Raw genomic sequence first — 19756 nt, 5'->3', positions numbered from 1 at the left:
TCTCTTTTGGTTTTATAAAGCTGAAGGCATAACACACTCCAGTCTTGTGTTTATGCTGTGTTTACTAATGCAGCATTTGAGCAGCCACATTTAAAGAATAAATTCCTGCCTGGTTAAATACAGGTTGTATTTGAAAGGGATTAGTTCTTCACTTTGTAGGATATGCTGAAATTCATACCAGGAATTCTCTTTAAAAATAAAACTGTACCAGATGAACGACTCGAACGTATTAAGGAGAGGATTTTTCAGCTGTCTTGAAAGCACTTTTTCAATGTCTTACTAAATTGACAAATCCACAACATTTGGTGTTGGTTTGGTTTTTAATATAGACAGTTTTATATAGGAAACACCCTCCTAGAATATGTAAACAACAAAGAGAAGAGAAAGGAGGGGAGCTGGGATTGGCAGGAAACATTATGTATTTATTTCTAAGTAACTACCACAATAAACACTGAAAAGCCTTGAAAAAGAAATAAAGAGACTTCCCTGCAGGATGGTTTTCAGATCATTTATTACCAATAAAGTAAAAGACAAATTGAAAATCAGAAGGAGGGGGGTGGGGAGCATCACAGACACCAGAACACTTGCACAGAGCTAATCAGAGCTTTGCAAATGTTGGAACATAAATAATTTAAAAGGTATCTCTACCAATTAAAATATTCTTAAGAGGTACATATTAAGTTTGCTTGCTTTATAAAAACCAGGTGCTTTATCCTAAAACCGGAGCGTGAGGGGTATTTTCGTGGGTTATTTCGCTTCTAACTAGGAACAACTAAATGGCTACAACTTACAACAAACCTCCTCTTTGATCTGTCCCAAGTGGATTCATTGGGAGAGCATTTGTGGGAGCAATCCAAGGTCCACGTTCTCCCAGAATCCTGCGTCCAACAGAGACCAGCACCAGGAGCTGCTCCAGCAGCGAGGGATGGAGCAACCCCATCCCACAGAGGAGAGTGTGAAACCCCAGTGGGGTGAGCTGGGCCTTCTGTTACACCACAAGGACATCCTGGGGCAGCAGTCAGGGCAGGAATTGCATCATCTGTTTAAGACACATCTCCCCAGCCTTGCAGCCTGAGACCAAAATGTTTTAGGGTGACGTTTGTGCTGCTCTTAACTCCGGTGTGCTGCCCGCCCTCCCGTGTCCTCTCTCATCCTGGGATTGTTTTGGGAGCTGCCTTTCTGAGGCAAATACCAAAGGTGAAGGATGTTCTTTTCTGAGCTAATAAATAAGTAAAAAAAACCCCTAACAACAACAATAAACCACCCCCCCAAACCGTAAGAACGCAAAGTTTCCTTCCTGCTGCACTCTTCATGTCCCAAGTCCTTTCAGTTCCCTGGGATTCACTTCCACACCATCCATCACACTTGCACAAACACACGTTAAAAGCACAGCTCAAGAACAGGCTCCCGAGGCTGCCACTGACAAAACTCACCCCTGGGGCTGTGCATTGCCAAGTCCTCTTTCAGAGTTGCACACCCACACCTCAGAGGCGTTTTGGAATACATGGAAAAGCAGTGTCTGGCTAAGACAGCTCTGTCAGGTGTTTCTGAGAGACTACACCACCCAAAAACCAGCACAACCCACCCTCCCCAAAGCAGATGCTCTCCACACTGTGCTCCTGTCAACATGGGAAAAAAAATAATCTGGGAAAAGAAGGAAACCTCTCCGTCTTATTTTCATCAAGGCACACGATAAATGAACAGACAGACTTCCACAGGAGCTGAAGCTATTCCCTTTGGTCCCCAAACTCATCACCCCCTCAGGAGAGGTTTTCCAGCAGCCTGCAGACAGGCAGAGGCTGCCCCATCCCAGTGACATCCCCGAGCCCAAGGACATGGACTTGTGCCACGACAAGCTCAGTGGAGAAGCAGAGCTGCAGCTGTGGACTTTGCTCTGCACTATAAACCTGCCTGTCCCTTGCTCCTGTTCTCCTCCCAACCCCACCACAGCAATGTCTCACACCCAATCCAGCACCTCCTTTGCCATTCTGGGTCTCTCTGTCCAGCACTTTATCTGAACTTTGCTTTGGTTACAGCTCCTTTAGTGCACACAGCCAGTTGCGGGCAAAAAACAAGGCACTTGTGGTTTTCCACCTCCACATCACCAAGATCCAACACCACAGGGATAATTTCTGGCCTGCTATTCTCTGTTACAAGCCCTGCTGCAGGCAGAGGAACACTTGTGTGTCACACAGAGCACAGAGGGTTCCTCATCACCCAAAGAACTGGAATCACACCATGTCTCTGCTGCCTGCAGCTCAGAACCCCTCTTCCTCCTCTCCTCTTACACCTTCACACAAGAGGTGAACGCCAAATATACTAACATTTTTGTGTGTGTTAAATGCAGAATTCTGGGTTGTTTTTTTTCCTCTGTTAGCCTTTTCCATCTCCAGGGGATGGAGAAAACACGACCTAAACTGACACGGCCGTAACCACACAACCTGGTGGATTAAGACAGATAACCGCCCTTATTTTTTTTTTTTTTTTGCACATCCCCCACGAAGCATCGAATGGATCTCCACCTGCCAACTTTTCCCCCTGGGAAAAACACATCCAGGTCCTTTCCACCTGATCACCATGGAGGAAGAGGAGAGAGAACTCACAGGGGGAAGGAACTCACAGGGGGAAAAAACTCCCTCACGGCTTTCGGCGGCGGAGAGGCCAAATCCCTTTGCAAAGTTACATTCCCGCGGGGGAGGAAAAAAAAAAAAACAAACCAACACCCCCGTGGCGACGCTCGGAAAAAGCAGGAGCTAAAGAGGCTGAGAGAGAGGGGTCTGTGCCAGCTGTGGGTCGGCACAGCGCGTGAGGGGCGGACGGGAGCGGCCATGGAGCAGGCCGCGGTCAGCAGCCGTCCAGGCCGCAGTCGGGGCCCGGGCACTCGGAGGCCTCCAGCTCCACGCTGGAGAGGAACCTGCGGGCGGCCTTACGGCAGTTGTAGTCCAGCGTGGTGGTGTAGACAGTCTTGGCGTGCTTGGGGTAGATGATGGTGGTGCTGGTGAAGCGCCGCGGCCTGTGGCGGGGCTCCAGGAGCACCTCGGCCTTGTAGCTGCGCCACGAGCAGTCGGGCACGCAGACGACGGTCTGGCTGCACCGCGCCACGCTCAGCCCCACCGGCAGGTAAACGTCGGCGATGAAGTGCCTCTCCGAGTCGTACCTCACCGAGGAGGTGTACCTGCCAAGGGAAACATGGGGTTCACTCCGGAATGCGAGGGAGGAACTGTTCACAGAGTCACTTGGTTGGAAGAGGCCTTCAAGGTTTTATCGTTCTCTGTAAGTCCCTGGAGGGGGGTTGTAGATTTGGGGTTGGGCTCTTTCTCCAGGCAGCAACTGACGGAATGAGACACGCGGTCTCAGGCTGCGTCAGGTTGGGTGTTAGGAAGAAGTATTTCACGGAAAGAGTGATTAAGTACGGGAATGGTCTGCCCTGGGAGGTGGTGGAGTCACCGTCTCTGGATGTGTTTAAAACGAGACTGGATGTGGCACTCGGTGCCATGATCTAGTTGAGGTATTTGGGTTGGGTTGGATTCTATGATCTTGAAGGTCTCTTCCAACCCAATCATTCTGTGATTCTGTGATCATCGTGTCCAACCCGTGCCCGAACGCCTCCACTAAACCACAGCACCGAGTGCCACATCCAGGCTTTTTTTTAAACACATCCAGGGACGGTGACTCCACCACCTCCCCAGGCAGACCACTCCAGTATTTTATCACTCTTTCCATGAAAATCTTTTTACTAATATCTAACCTATATTTCCCTTGGTGCAACTTGACACTGTGTGTTCTGGTTCTGTCCATCGCTGCCTGGAGAATTCTGATCTAACTACAGGGCTTTTGTCACAGTAGAGATAGACAAGATCACCTGCTTCTTTATCTACCACAGCCAAATCTTTATTCTTCACACTTTCTTTATCTATCTCATTTTCTTTATGAAGAATCTTTATTCTTCATATTTATCAGAAGGCATTGTGTTTAATTCTGTTTGGTTAGTAGCTTATTGCAACTCAGTTCACTGCTTAGTAATGGCTGGTGCATGTGTCCATCAAAAAACTTTCCTCCCCTGATGTGTTTACATTCCCCTCTCCTGGGAAGAAGATGTTTCACACAGGTAGAATCTTTCTCCTCCCAAGGTGCAAATTGGTTCCCACAGGAATAGATTGATATGCAAGGTGATTCTCACTGTTACAATTCCTTTCTCATGGGAACTCCCCAGGCTGGCTGTTAGCTGTACCCAAAGCCTGAACCGTGATTTTACAAGGCCTTTCTTTTGTAGGGTTTCACCCATATGCCACAAGGTTTAACTACAGCAGCGCAGTTGTACCTTGTAACCAGGAGTGCATTTCTGTGGAGACAAGCTCCAGTCACAAAAACACGCTCTTAAAACACTGCTGACCTCACTCACAGAAATAACTCTGTGCAGTCTCAGGCCAATGATTCTTTACGTTTAGTAAATAACTTGAGTCAATAAAAGGACAAGTTTCATATTTGCACGAATGTGTTCTGGCATCAGCACAACTGATGTCCTGCAAAACATGGGACATCTGAGGTGGATGAAGCAGGGCTGAGGATGGGCTGCTATAGGAGATTTGTCAGCTCTGCTCACGGGGAAGAGGAGCTGTCAGGTTCCTCATCCCACCTCACGCAGAACCATCTGCTGGTGTCTTACACATTTACAGGATGAGAAAAGAGCCTTATGTTAGCAGCATTCCCAGGATTATCACTGCTTAGCCCAGCTGCCAGCACTACCAGAACTTCTTCTCAGCCCTGAGCTCTGCACAAACCTCCTGCAAACCCCTGAACCCAGGGGCTCTTGATCCACGTTTAGGCTGGGCACATAAACATCCCAACTCCTCCGAGCCCGTGGAAGCACATGTTATCTCCTCAGCTTTCCTCTGCCAGGAATCGCACAGGAGCGCTCTGCTATCACCCCTGGCATGGGGCACTCTCCAAATAAAAGCTCCTGAAGATTCAGCTGGCAGGAAAACATTCCAGTTTGCACAGGCAAATCCTCTGTGCCCGGGTTGCAAAGGGAAGTTTTCATCTCCTTCGTTCTGGGACAACCCTGTGGTGGCTTTTCCACCAACCAAGGAGTTAACTGCCTTCGATTCCAGCCACAGCACAGGCTTCTCTCCCCACACCAGGACATAATTCTCCCTACCCTCCCCTGCATTAGGCTTCCATTTGATTTTATCAGCCTCCCTCTAATTGCACAGTCATCACCCGGGAGCCTTCTTTTCTCATTACTGCAAATCATGGTGTTCAAAGGAATAATTCACAGGCTGTGAAGTGATGCAGTGCATTAAAAAAAAAGAATTATGCACTCCTCTGAATGTTACCATTTCTTTTAGTTCACACAACCAGCCACAGCTGTTAAGATAGAAAGGGCTTATTATAAAACCACGAGGTTGCAAGAGCAAAATTTCTTTCCCTTAATGAAACCATCCTAGAAAGATCTTTGAAGCTCTTCCCTCACAATTACCTCCCGGTTAATCAGCTGAAGGGCAACATTCTGGAGCAGTGCAAGGAAGCAAAAGCAGGAGAGTAAAATATAAGAAAGTCTTCCTGGAAAAATAACCAACAAAACAGCCATATGGGTGGGATTAAAAGAGGCTGAACACTCCTTTGGCCTGTACAAATGTCCAGGTCCAGGAATGTACAGCTGCAGTGAACAATGGCTCTGCAAATAAATTAACTTGACTCACAGGCACTGATAAGGCCTAACTGCTCCTTTACAGGCAAACTCCTCGAAGTCCCTCCAAACGAGATGACTGTAGCCCAGTATTTACCTTATTTCCTTTGGTGGTAAAGGGTCAAACTCAACTCCTTCGCCAAAGGATAAAGGACACAATCTCGGAGGGCAGCTGGAGAGAACAGGGCTGGGGGAGAACACGGAACTCTGCAAAAAAATTGCAAAATGCTTCACGTTACTGTATTGTTGAAACATTTTATGCTACAATGCAGTACATTCTCAGGAAAACAGATTTTTTTTTTTTATCCCTTGGTATGGAGCTGTTGAGGTTCACATTTATGTGAAGGATGGGTTACAGGTGCATCCTTTAGGCCTGACTCCACACTGGTCTAAAGCATCCTAGAGGTGACCAGGAGCATTTTTTGAAGATAAAGTTCTGACTTTGGGAGCTTAATTCAGAGACGAGAGGAATGCAGCGTAGTCTGTTCCCTGCATTAACCCATGCCCAAGTTGTAACCAACATTTTATGGGTGTGTGAGAGCTCCCTCCTTGCTGAATCCACCCCACACACCCACGGACAGACCACAGCAGGAAATTATCACGGGGCACCTCGCCGTGAGCCACCTCCTTGCTCCACAGCTACGCCCTGGCTCCAGTTTGAGGGCATTAAACCCAACCTAATTCACACACGAAGCGCTGGGAAGATTTAACTCGTTCCCGCTGAGCGGTGATTCATTGCCTGTGCTCCTCTCCTGACACCCAGCACCGTGAGCTGACACTGAATCCCACAGCCCGAGGAAACCAAAGCAGCCCTGAAGGGAAGGAACCCAACCCGTGTGTGGTTTTACAGCCACCTCTGCACGTGTGTGTACTATTGAGGGGCTCGGGGGCTGTGAGCATCCTTCCCTCCCTATGGCCTTTTCCAATTTCACAGCAGCACCCCTGCAGAAAAACGACTTTTTTTCCTCCAAATCTACAGTCTCCAAAGTATTTGTACCAGCAGCTCAACATCCAAAAGCTATTTGGTGAAAAACCAAAACTAACTGAAACTATAGTTTATGCGCAATAAAGTTACTGCTCCGGGTCACTCCGGAATAACGGGAGTTCACTTTCCATAGGGATTTCCAAAGCCGCGCTGCGATGCCGTCCCAGCCCCGACCTGGGGCAGGAGGGACAGGAGCTTCGTGAAAATCCGCGGCCAGCCCGGTTCCCGGCGCTGCAGACGCATTCCGGGACACGACCGAGGGCTCGGTTAGAACGGAGAGAAACGGCGGGCCGTCGTTCCAACCCATTCCCGCGGCGGCCAGAGCCGGCTTTCCACCCTCCTCTCCCCCCGGGATGCTCGGGGCCGCCGGTGCGGGGGCGCGGCGGGGTCCGAAGGGCAGCGGCTCCTCCGGGGCCCCGCACCTGCCGCGGCGGCACCGGCCCGGGAGCCCCGAGGGTCCGGAGGGTCCGGAGGCTGCCGGCGGTCCCGGGCAGAGCAGGGAAGGGCCGGTACTCACCGCGGAGGAGGGCGCGGGCGGCTCGGGCTCCGGGAGCCCGTTGGCGGCGGCGCGGTCGGGACTGCCCGAGGAGAGCAGCCAGGGCGGCGGGGCCGGGCCGGGGCTGGGCGGCAGCCCGGAGTCGGGGCTGTCGAGGCCGGAGTCACCCCGCTTCCTCATGTCCGGGAGGTCGGGCACCTCCCGCAGGCTGAGCCGCCCCACCATGGCCGAGCCGCCGCTGCCTGCCCCGGCCCGGCCCCTGCCCGCGCTGCGCTCCCTGCGCCGGCTGCGCCCGGGCGGCGGCGGGCGGGGCGGCCGCGGGGCCGGGGAGGGGCCACCACGGCGGCGGGGCGGGTCCCGGCCCGGCTCCCACCGCTGGCCCGCCGCTGTCCCCGCGTCCCGGCGGGGTCCCTGTATCCCGCCGGTGTCCCACTTCTGTCCCTGTATCCCGCCGGTGTCCCACTTCTGTCCCTGTATCCCACCGGTGTCCCACTTCTGTCCCTGTATCCCACCGGTGTCCCACTTCTCTCCCCGTGTTCCAGCGGTATCCCCATCCCACCTCTGTCTCCGTGTCCCACCGATGCCCCACTTCTGTCTCTGTATCCCACCGGTGTCCTGCTTCTGTCCCCGTGTCCCAGCGGTGTCCCTGTATCCCAGTCCCACTTCTGTCCCCGTGTCCCAGCGGTGTCCCCATGCCCCGGGCTCTCCCCGTCCTCCCAGTGCTCCCCCCTCCCGCCGTCCCTGTCCTCCTGGTGTCCCTATCCTCGTCCCCTCGCCCTGTATCCCAGCCCGAGCGCTGCCCGGGGCTCGCGGCCGCCCGGGATCAGACACTGGAGGGTGGCGGAGTGACCGTCCCCGGGTAAAGACAGGCGGGAGGCGGCACCCAGTGCTCTGGTGTGCTTGAACAAGGCTGGGGATGGGTGCCGGCTTGGACTCGATGATCTCGGAGGTCTTTTCCAACCGAAATGATTCTGGGGTTCTGTGAAACCATGCAGGATGAGCTGCCCTCCTCTGCATCCCGGTCCAACCCACAGGGCACCATCCCAGTGTGCTGCCAGCACGGATTTTGGGGAGCACTCACAGAGCTGCCAGATCCTCCAGCGGTGCTTTCCCCAATAGCAGGGATTTTGGCAGCCGGGTTAAGCCCCCGAAGTTCTCCCTCCAGGCTGCTCTTTCTCCCTCCCCACTCCCGAGCATTCGGGCAGCCGCCTGTAATTGCATTTTTCAGGCAAAGCTGCCGAAGCCGAAACAAGAGAACAGAAGGAAAAGGTCTTTCTAGCACTACAGGAGACCGGGGGGAACCTTTTTTGGAAAATCCTAATGAAATAATTGCGCCATGTCATCAGATTCGGTGGGGGAATACTCTGGTGGAGGGAGAGCAACTCTGCAGCCGGCCAAAGTCAACACTCCCCTGCGCGGAGAGCAGCAGTCTGGGCTGACGGGCCCAGCACAAGTGAACCCAAACCTCCGAAAAAAATAAAAATAAAAAAAATTTCCTTCCCTGCCCCAAAATTAAAAGCAGAGCAGAACTTTCAGCCGTAGGCGTCTGTGGTTTGCAGCTATGCGGTGCTGGGAACTCCGGAGACTTCCTCAAGGAATTTACATTCCTTTGAAGAAAAACTATGAGGCTGTTTGTCTTTGCTGAAAAATGCAGATGGAAAGAAAAAGGACATTAAGGATTTTGACTGAGATCTTTGGGGTCTGAGCAAATGTGCTGGACAGGTGTTTTCTTCCTTTTAATTTAAATGTCCCCCCCCCCCCCCCCCCCAAAAAAAAAAAAAAAAAAAGGAGGGGGGGGGATGCTGGTCTCTGCAAGCAATAGGAAAATTGGTCATTCCTCACTCCAAAATTTCCCATAAAAGCCCTTTATGAAATTAGATGCCTTGGAAGGCACTGGAGCAGTTTCCAGATGAACACAATCATCATTTCAGAGCTGCTGTGCAGCTCCTGGATGAAAACTCACACTGCCAACAACTCACTAAATGCAATTTAGGAGGGGGAACTTGTGGCACATCCCAGCAGTCACCTCTGAGAGCTGTGGGTGCTCCCACAGCCACTCCCACGGGGATCAGGGTCCAAGTGAGAGACATCTCAGTGCCTGGGATAACCAGAGCTCCGGGAAATCTTTCTGGTCTTTATTTCCAAGCAAAACCTCCCTCTCTTATTCTGGGGTGGTTTGACACAAAGGGTAACTTTTTGTGCCCTTCCAGGTTCTCATTTCTGGGCTTTGCAGCCCACCCGAGGGTCTCCTCATCCAGACCTACCAATCTGCCTGCTATGGTGAAAAGGAATTAAACAGAATTTTAACTGCTCAATAACTCAAATACTATTGAGTCACTGTGTACAGGGGCTCTGCTTTTCAGGACTCTGCCCTCTCGGAAAGTCTGACTGTTTTAAAGCGTCTCCAACTGTACCAATCTGTGCCATCCCTGATGGCATTGGAAATCTTTTCCCCTGCCTGTTTGCCCACGTTATTTACTCTTTAACTGCCCACACGCAGGCAGGACAGGGCAGACACAAATATCTTATCAAGATCCTCCTTCCATAATAAAGGACTTTCCACCAGGCCGGGCGTGCTCGGCTTAATCAGCAACCCAACCACAGGCGATGCCACGCTGGGAGAAGCAAACCAAAAGGATCCCGTGTCATTGGAAAACGATGGGAAGTTTTTTTCCAGAGGATAGGGAATGCCAGGCTGCGTCACAGAGGAGCTGCGACACCCAGCACTGGGATTAATGGCAGCGATGAGCGTTGACAGCGAGCGGCTGAAGCTGCTGAGGTTTCATCAGCTTTTACAGCCCTGCTGCCACCGCCCTCGTGGAGCCAAGCAAAAGGCTCGTGGAGGTTTGGACATCGTCACTCGGATGCTCAGAGTCCTGGCTGTAAATCCGGGGAAAGAAAGGAACACCCAGCGCCCGGCGCTGCCCAAGGGCGGAGGGGGCAGGACCGCCAGGAGAAAAGCAAATGAGTCATTAAAATCTCCCAGCGAAAAGGAGCTGCTCTGGCGTCATGCAGAGCGTGGAAAAAGGCACTACCCCTTAATTAATTTCAAAGGAAAAAACCCAGGATCTCTCAGACATCGCTGCCGCAGTGGCAGACGGCAGAAATGATGTGATTATTTGGGGGCATGAGGTCGGGAGCGTTGAGCCACCCACGCGGTGCGAGGAGCTGCTGCGAATTCGGATGTTGCCAGAGAAGGTGGGAAAGGCAGAGAGGAGCTGCAGGAGCAGAGGGACAGCAGGGAGTGCTGGGTCCAGCACATTTTGGGTGAGGTCCATCCCAGCCACTGGGATTTGCAGCCGTACAGAAAACACCCAGCAATGAGCATCAGTAAGCGTTTAATTCATTTTAGTGTCACACCCCACGTACAGCCAGAATTACAGCCCGGCCTGAAACCATAAAAAGTGGCATTTTGTACAGAAAACACATAATCATCCTTTATTCCCCAAAGCTGTAAACTCCAAAGAGCTAATGCACAAATAGAGACTTGCCAAATCTAATAAACACCCAAGAGCCAGGGGCACAAAACTCTTACAGCAGAAGTAGAAAACTGTGGATTTGCTCTCGGAAAGTGGAACTCCAAAAAACACCCAGCCCTGCAGTGTTCTTCAAAGGCTGAAAGGAAAATTCATTTCTCCTTTTATTTCCTCTTATCTACAGAATGAAATGCAGAGAATGAAATGGGGGAAGCCTTTGGGTAAGACACACAATGATAACTTCAACATCGTCTTCAGCTATTCATAATTTAGTGAGAGACTTAGCCTTAGACAAAGCAAAGAAAAATTCATCTAAAATAAATTATTCATCCCCTCAAGGGAATAATGAATCTCTGCAAACCCATGTTCCTCCTCTCCAGCTCTGCAGTGTGCTAACTCGTGAGCCATCCTGCACATGCACCTTGACATGATCTGTCCTTGGGGAACAGCTGCTCAGGGTCCCAATGTGCTTTCAACTGTTCCTTCTCTTGTCACCTAACAGGGAATCAGGAGAGGAAGTAAAGGAGGCAACAGCAGATTTGTAAAACTGGAGTGATGAGAAACTGCTGGTCCTCCCCACAGGTGTTGTCACTGCTGCTCTTCACTCCCCACCCCAGTGAAGCTCTGGGTTTGGGTGGATGGAGCTCCTGTTCCTGGAGCCTGATCCCCCCTCCCTGATGTGCAGCAGTGGTTTTACAATCCCTGTGAGTACAGCCCCTAAATAAATACAGTCCTAAGGCCCAAACTTGCCCTGGGGGGGAGCACAACCCTCCCAGGAAGGCATCTGACAGCATGGTTGTTCCTCACCTGCCTCACTGGTACAGGACTTCTCTTTCCTGCACATGCAAGTGAAGCTTGAGTTAAATAACACAGGCACGACTGGTTGGCCTGCCCTAAGCCCATGTGGGATTCACTCACGGTTGGGCAGATGCCTTCAAAGTCTCCCAGAAAGGGCACAGAGGAGTTTGGGAAGAAATCCAGCAGTGCTAATGATGAGGTGAGGCCTCCCTGCACGGAGACTCCTTGGGGAAGCATCCACTGATCCAACCCTGCTCCACACTGGCTGGGAGCCAGGAGCTGGGCCATGGGAAGAGGGGCCTGGATTATCCAAAATATTTCACTGCTGGTTCTCCTCCCCTCTGCACTGCTGCAAGCTGAAGCTCAGAGGAGCAGGAGGAGGAGGAGGGCTGTGAAGCCTGAGGCTGCTGAAAGCCTCCTGTCCCAGCAAGTGGCCCCGGCTCCCTGATAGAGCCAACATTTCCAGCACCTCTCCTTGCAGGGCAGCAGAGGTGCCAAGGTGACACATCCCTGCTCGGGACACGCCAGCTGGAGTGAGAATGAGGGGCTGGAGCAGTCTGACACTTGCTCCATGAAGGGCTCTTTGTGGAGAGAGGGAGAGATGCTGGCCAGGAAGGATGGGAACTCCCACTGGGGACAGCGGCTGAGCCCAGCACACGCCAGGGAAATACCAAGCAGCTGGAGAGGGCTCTACACATGTCCTGCTTGGCCTTTAAAAGCTCTAACAGCAGCCAAGGCTGCCAGCTGGTTGGCAGGAGCTTTGCCAAGGTGCAGAAGGGATTAATTCAGCCCTTTCCTCCTGTTCTGAAAAGGATTTGCCTTGCTGTTTCTCGGTGCTTTGTGCATGCCTGTCCTGGGAGCAGGGGAGAAGTCTGCCTCGGGGTTCCCTCCTGGGCATCTCCTTGATTCAGTGGAGCTGCAGAGGCCAGATCCCAGCTGTTAAAAGGGTTGGGGTTTTGGTGGTGGTGGGGATGGTTTGGGGCTGGTTCCCCCCATCCCACAATAAATAATGAATCAGAGGAACAGCTCTGCAGCAGGGAGTGAGCAGTGACACAGAACTGAGGCAAAACCCCTCAGTGCTGCAGCAGGAGCTCAGCCAGGGTAAAAGCTGCCACACCAAGTGTATCACAGTCCAAATTCACCTAAAGTGTTTCTGTAGCTGCTGGCTTCCAGATGCCTCTTGTTTTCTCCACCACGTGGACTTGGCAGCATCCTGGGTTTCACTCCTGCTAAGCTAAGGGCAAACACCTCGCTCAGATCCTTCCTTGGTGGCAGGACGAGCTGGTTAAGAGATCACAGGGATTGGGAGTGACAGCACACGGGTGCTTCGGCAGCACGCTGTAAATCACCAGCCTGAGGAGCTCTGCTGCCGCCAGCCCCGAGCAGCCACGGAACTTTGTTTCCCCTCTGCTCCTTTCAGAGTCTCTTTTTGATGAGTTTCTCCAGTTTGCGGATCCGAGAGGACTCCTGCTCGGGCGTGGGGGCGCCCAGCGAGAGGGAGCCGGCGCTGTCCCCGCCCGGAGGAGGAGCCGGGAGGCGCAGACGGAAAAGGTCCAACATGCTGCTCTGCTCGCTCCTCTTCAGGCCCTGAGGGAGCAAAGCACAGCACTCACTGAGCTGAGCAGAGCCCGCTTCAAACCTCCCCACCTCCTGTTCACCCACCTCTGGATGACCCCGAGCTCAGCCCCCAGGAGCAGGGCAGGTATGAAAATGTCAAAGGAACTGGAAACTTGTTCTTCGGTAGCAACTCTGCTTTCAGAGTTTCTTCCCACCTCCAAGCCCCTGAGAACTGACACTGAAATAAAGTCCCCAGCAATCCCAAAGCAGCACTAGAGGATGAGCAGGAGCCCTGCACAGGTTCTAACCTTCATGTCGAGGATCTTCTGGAATGTGTCAGTGCTGCAGTCAGCGAGGAGCTTGATGTAATTGTCCACAAACACAACTGGGGGCTCATGGGGAGCCATCACCACCTGCCAAGACCAGGAACAAGAGATCAGACAAATAAAAGGAGTGAAAAGCAGTGCTCAGTCAACTCTGGCACAGGAGTGACAGCAGGACTGCCTCCTAGAATAAAATGCTCAAGGAACAAGAAAGAGGCTGCTTATGAGAGAGGTAAAGGTGAGTGAGGAGAAGCAGAGTGAGGAGCAGGGAGGGAATTGGGTCTCTTTCAGCACACAGTGGTGTCCACGGGCTCTGAATCACATTTCAAAGAGCAGCAGGACTTTGTCTGTGGCCTGTGGGCTGGCAGGCAACGGGGTATTGTTAAAGCTCAAGATTTTATCATGTTGCACGGGGAAGACAATCTGGGGAGTCACTCAGGGGACAGCACTGGCAGTGGTGGTGACACTCACAAAGTCCCCAGAGATCAGGCAGCCTGGACACAGTCCAGATTCTCACTTTGGCTGCGTGTCCCTCCTCTCCCTCCTGCCTGGAGACAGGACACACGGTGTGTCACAGGGGAATATCACAACACTCTGGTCACTCCCTCAGTCCCCAGGACACTGTGGGCCAGAGCTCTCTGCTCTCAGTTCCCCTGACATGTCACCAGTGGGTGAGCAGTGCCACACAGAGCCACTCTGTCCTTGGGATGCAGCTCCTCTGGAGAGACTGGGATGAAGAATGGGAACCCCCCACCAACATCTGCTCAGGAGCAACAGGAAAAAAACAGGAAAAAAAAATCAAAATAGCCATAAAGCTGGTAAGATGACCCCTCACTGATGTGCTTTTCTTACATAAGCTCCACAGAGAACACATCTTTTGATAATGCTGGGCAGCCAAACCGTATTTTGGGGAAGAGTGTGTGTAAATGGGCAGAAACAGCACCAGACCAGACTCTTCCCTGTCTCCAAAAACATTTCCATATGTTTGCACTGACCCAGCTCACCCCACACTGTATTCTGTCACCAAAACATTTCTTTCTTTTCCCTGCACTTCAGACCACTGAAACATCACAGCCATGTATACACTTATAAATCCTTAATTTACAGCCCTTGTAAAAACCTTCTGCCAAGATGAAAAGCTGGAGCTTCAGACAGCGTGGCCAGAGGAGAAGGGGAAGAGCTCTGTGGGATGTGCATGGCCCAGCTCCCTCCTCCCCACTCCCATCTCAGCTCAATGGGTCTGTTTGTGCTGCCCGTGGGCCCAAAGTCTGTCTGCCTGAATTACCTGCCCAGAACAAGCCTGGGAACACACACACTGTGCCTCCCAGTGCTGTCAGCTCTTTGATTTGCAGTCACACTGACACAGAGCCCTCGCTCGGGGCAGAAGTGCTCTGTGCAGCAGCAGGGCCAGCACGGGCTGTGTGACACAGCAGTGCCACTGCTGCTGCACAGCCTGGGGACCTGCAGCATTCCACGTGCTGCTAAGGGTAGACAAATTAACTCCATTACTCTTCTGATTCACACAGAAGCTCCAAGGAAAGACCTGCTCTGTATGCAACAGGCACCAATCTTCCCTGCTCCCTGGTTAGCACAAGCCAGGATATTTTTATTCAGGTCATTTCTAAGAAAATTTAGACTACAATTCACTAACAGCTCAGTCACCTTACTCCAGAAGCGTGGAGCTGGAGAGCTGAATGCAGAGCACACACTCAGCTGTGACATTCCCCTGGGCTTGGGAGCAAAGCCACACTGAGCAGCAGGTGAGGAGGGACAGCTCAGGCTCCTCACCCCCCCTGGCCTTGGCTGTGCTTTACAGGAGGCTCTGCCTGGCAGCTGCCTGTCCTGCCTGACCCCAGGTCCCACTAATTCCCTCACAGGAATGCTTTCCCAGCATTGCTGGCCAGCAGGGGACAATCCCATCACCCAGGAGGGTACAACTGTCCAGCTCCCACGGCATCTCCTGGGCTCAAACCCGCCTTCTCACTCCAGCACCAACTGGGAAGGGCAGATTGCTTGGCTTGTTGCTTTTGACAAAGACAACACACTGCTTTTGGGTCATTTTCCAGGCAGCAGGTCTGGAAAATGAAAAAGGGCTCTGGTGAATACAGTAACCCAGACATGTTTGCACTGGCTGTTACACTAGACAGTAAACAGGTGACTCAAGCACGGCTTGGCTCCCCTGCGTGATGGAGTCTGCACAAAGGCCTGGAGTAACCTGAACCCTGGGGTTTGCCCCACAGCAGACACTCAGGGATGCAAACTCTGATTTCCACAACCTCCTCAGGGAACCTGGTGCCTCAACTCTCCTGCAGCAAGCAGAACTTGAGCCTTCGGTTGCCTCGGAAAGTGAGGGTGAGAACTCGAATGTGGTATTAGAAGAGAGTGGGGGCAAACCCGAGGGGAGTGAGGCAGTTCTGGAGAGCAGCTGGCAGAGGCCTTGGCCAGGCTCACAAACGTTCATGTGCAATTGCAGATTGCTGCATTCAAAGGAAGGGCCCCCTGGAATTCGCTCGCTGCGATTCCCAGTCCAGCAGTCTGGCTGGCAGGTTATCAACAGTCTTGAGTTACCTTCAGGATCATTTCAGCCCGAGTCATGCCTTTCACCACTATCTTTGTGTAGCTGGCAGGAGCCTTCCTCACCACTTGGGACCCAATGGAGGGCAGATCCAGCAGAACCATCTTCAGAGAGTGAGTGTCCAGCAGCAGCTGCAAGAGTTAACCACACTCTGTTACTCAGGCTTCTTCTACCAACATCCATCAGCTGCTGGAACCCAACATCCTTAAAAGTTTAACACTTCCCACACTGGAAGAATCCTGGGAACTGGACTGCAGGAACAGGAAGGACTGACCCATGGAATGACACTTCCAGGAGACATCATCACCCATGGCTACATATCAGCATCGTGGTTGATTTTAACAGAGCATTGCTCTGCTGACTGGACAGGACTTATGGCAACCCAACATCTGGCACATCAGGCACAGACTTCCAGTCCTTCCCCACAACAGTATGAAATGAAACAATCTTGATTACCTGGAGCTGTACCATGATTTAGACCCCGAGGTCAAATGAACGAACACCACGCTTCCTCCTGCACCCAGCCACCCACACTGTCAGGTTTTCTGCATTTACTCAACCCCTTGATTGGGGTTTCTCTCCTTAGAAACTGTCACACAATACAGCTACACTGAGAACTGCTCCCAGCCTGGATGTTGTTTGTTACTACCCCAGCAAATAAAAAAGCAGCAGTCATGAAATCGAGCCCAGACAGAGCAGCACTGTCTCGTGACAAAATGCTGTGGGTTAGGGCTCCTCAGAGCAAAATTAACCCGAATCCCACACTCCTCTGATTGCACAAAGGATGTCTGAAGAGACAAGACCAGTGAAGAACAGAAATCTGAAATCAAACTAGAGGAAGAGCAGCCCAGTTTATTTAGACAGCAGTGAGTGTGAAAGCCCGTGGGCTGTCGGCACACCCAGAGCATTTCCTCAAAAAGGGAGCTGGTGGAAGCTCCTCCTGGAGGGACACAAAACATTCTGGGCACTGCAGAACCCCCAGCAGTGACCACAACAATGTGAACACTGGCCTCAGCACATGTGGGAATTCAAAGGAACACGAAGGACTGGGTTGTGCAGGAGGAGGAGAGGCAGGTCAGGAATCTGGAGCCTGTTATCTGGGGTGCTGTGTCCCTGCTGGGTGCTGCCTCTCCATGGTTTGCATGAGGAGAAATGATGCCACCAATCTCCTCCTGGGAAGCCAGGGAGCCCACAGCTCAGGCTGCCATAGCTGGATTCCTCCTGTGTGTCCACCAGGGATCCCAGACAGTTGGGGAATTCACACCTTTCCCACATAAACTCTCTCATGGCTAACAGGAGTTCTGCACACTCTACAGCCTTTCCCACAGGCACAGCTCTGTCCCCTCACCCCATTTCCCTCTGTGACCCCACTCCAGGTCCCTGGCATTGCTAAATCACTGCCAAAGCTTGCTGGGATGCAGAGAGGAAAACAAAACCCCACAGGTCTTGTTCTCTGCACTGAACGCTGAATATCTCCCCAGTTTTCATATCCCAACTGTAATTATTAGCAAACAGCAGGAAAAGCTGTGTGTAGAACCAGAAAGGCCAGGAAAATGCATTCCCCAGCAACATTTGCACCAAGGAGGAGAAAGTGGCGTGGAAAGATGCTGGTGGGTGACCAGGAGGGCTCAAAAGATTTTAAGGGAACTGAGGTTCTACAAGCTGCAGAGACACAGATCAGCTACTGAGACCTCTGTACCTCTAGCCCCAGGGAGGTATGTCCCACTTCTAATGAGCTGTACTCACTGGGAATAAGGCTAATAAAAGCCTTCCCATCTGCTTTAAAGAAGCAAATTGGGCCTGTTATACCCATCCAGCAATATTGAAAGCTTTTAACATTAGACACAAGCCCACTGCTGGTTAATCACTTGAGAAGCTTATTTTAAAAAGACTCCCTTTAATCACTCTCAGGTTATTGCTCATCACACAAGATGAGCAGGAGCTTTACCCGTTTGCTTTCCATTAAGGACCAGGAAGGTTTTGATGTAAAGCTCCTGTTTCATTTTACAGACACTGCTCAGAACCATCTTTGATGCCTAAAACCCAAGCAGCTTTGAAGGCACCCATTTGAAGTTCACTGAGGTCCCATTAGGGATGCTTCTGCTTCTTTTTGCCTTTGCTTTTATTTTTTGGGGGTTTTTATTTTTTTTAACGAGCCCACAGGGCTAATAAGCTCTATGTGCACAGGACAGATGAAATCCTGCCTCTTCCAAATGCCATCCTCACAGCAGCAGGGTCCAGCCCACAGGCAGGGAGGGAGATGCCTCAATTTCTTAAACCCAAAAGCCATCAAATATGACAGCCAATGCACCCATTTCTTCTTACCTGCTCTGCACCCACCATGCTGATAGGTTTGCACTTGAAGAGATGGTTAATGAACTTGGGAATGAAGGAGCTGCAGGAGAGATACAAAATGACACAATTACATAAGAATATTTGCAGTCAGACAGTCTTCTGTGGTGACAAAGCATGCAGAACCAAACCAGGATGGCTTCCACAAAGACACTCTGAGTGCCAGCTTCCCAAGCTGATTCCAGACACATTAAATATACTCAATAATAAAAAAAAAAATATCCCAACCCTAGGCAAAGTACTTTTGCTTTAATCCCTCCTGATCTCAAAGTTTATTGAGAAGCTGCACACACACACTAGGTAAATAAATTGCTACAAATGAAATATGAAGTATTACAATAAAAGGTCAGCAAACAAACTATTGTGCATCATAAAAACAGCAACGCACCAGGATTAGTCTCACTGCTTGTGAGTGGATGTATCTTGACTGTATCCAGAACCTACATTTTCCTGCACACAATTAATTCCATAACATGCATATTACACACTGAACTTGAGGTCCAGCCAAGGCTGGAGGTCTGCTGGGCCCTGGACACTCACACAGAGGCACCCTTCCAGAAAGCTCCTGGCCAACACAATCAAGACAAGAAAAAGTTCTGTGAAAAGGAAAACACCATATTTTACTGTCATGGACTCCAGACTCAGAAAAATGACTGCCCCAACCAGAGAGAGCTTGGCGAGGATGGAAGCCCAATAGTCACCACTTAGAGCATCAGCTCTGGTTTTAGCTTTTTTGCCTCTTGATTTGAAGCTTTGAAGCAGTTTCATTCCTCAGTGGAGAAGCAGATGCTCCCTCCCAGCAAAAGCACTGGTTGGGCACCTGCAGGACAAGCTCCTGCCCAAATACTCCACCAAAGAGCAGCACCAGGAGAGCTCAGGAGCAACAAACTCAGTCAGGACCACACCACTTGAACAAGTCTCCCTCTTGCTGCCTTGTTTTTAATGTACTCTGCTTCTTTCACGTGTCCTCCTTTGGCTGAATGCCTGCAGGGCTCACATTTCCATGACCTGGTGGCAGCTCTTAGATTTTAATGGCTCTGTGCTAAGAGAGTATCAGTCTGGTTGCTGTGCTTTGGACCGAGGCTGCTCATGATGATCTAAATTCAGCGTGGTTTCCTCCTTGCATCTGTTAAGCTTTTTGTTTCCTCCGCACAAAGCAAGGAGCACGGACAGCATCTTGTTTGTCCTGCCACCTGTTTTCCAAGCCAGGACATCCATTTCTCATCCTTTCTCATGGAAGAGTGACAAAAAGTGTAGCTCAGGCACGGAGCGTGCCAAGCTGCTGAGCAAACCCAAAGGAATGGTTCAAGGAAGAGCCCTCACAAGCAAAGGTTCCTTCCCTTCCCTCAGACACAGTCACTACCTCTCTCAGTGAATCATTTTATCCTGGAGAGGTGTCAAGGAGAACAATTTCAAACTACTGTTGAGAACCAGCTACTGGGCTGCCCCAAGCAGCTTTGAATTTGGCCACCAGAGAAACAACCTTGGCAACAAAAAGGAAAGAG

General features: G+C 51.3%; 2 protein-coding genes across 2 annotated transcripts in view; both read right to left on the bottom strand.

Moving 5' to 3' along the window:
* Positions 1-494: 494 nt before the first annotated feature.
* RFLNB (refilin B) lies at positions 495-7444 on the bottom strand. The gene is made up of 3 exons (XM_066333481.1): positions 7192-7444; positions 5787-5896; positions 495-3175 (listed from the first exon to the last, which is right to left on the bottom strand). The coding sequence occupies exons 1-3, from the start codon at positions 7393-7395 to the stop codon at positions 2845-2847; spliced, it is 645 nt and encodes a 214-aa protein (XP_066189578.1). The 5' UTR covers positions 7396-7444; the 3' UTR covers positions 495-2844.
* A 3047-nt stretch (positions 7445-10491) lies between these two features.
* The window catches only part of VPS53 (VPS53 subunit of GARP complex), a 62526-nt gene continuing 53261 nt past the window's right edge, over positions 10492-19756 (bottom strand). The window contains 4 exon segments of the mRNA XM_066333484.1: positions 10492-13031; positions 13310-13414; positions 15893-16030; positions 18225-18294. Coding sequence (XP_066189581.1) covers positions 12861-13031; positions 13310-13414; positions 15893-16030; positions 18225-18294 — 484 coding nt within the window. The 3' untranslated portion in view covers positions 10492-12860.

This window comes from Sylvia atricapilla, chromosome 20 (assembly GCF_009819655.1).
Source record: "Sylvia atricapilla isolate bSylAtr1 chromosome 20, bSylAtr1.pri, whole genome shotgun sequence".
In the NCBI taxonomy this organism is placed as follows: Eukaryota; Metazoa; Chordata; class Aves; order Passeriformes; family Sylviidae; genus Sylvia; species Sylvia atricapilla.
The sequence above is the reverse complement of the archived record's forward strand: the minus strand, read 5'-3'. Positions and strand labels throughout refer to the sequence as shown.

Coding starts and splice junctions, on each gene's coding strand:
- RFLNB (XM_066333481.1), bottom strand. CDS start 7,395: ATGGTGGGGCGGCTCAGCCTGCGGGAGGTGCCCGACCTCCCGGACATG. Junction 5,897..7,191: donor CGCCCGCGCCCTCCTCCGCG/GTGAGTACCGGC, acceptor ATTTTTTTGCAG/AGTTCCGTGTTCTCCCCCAG. Junction 3,176..5,786: donor TTACCACCAAAGGAAATAAG/GTAAATACTGGG, acceptor TTCCCTTGGCAG/GTACACCTCCTCGGTGAGGT.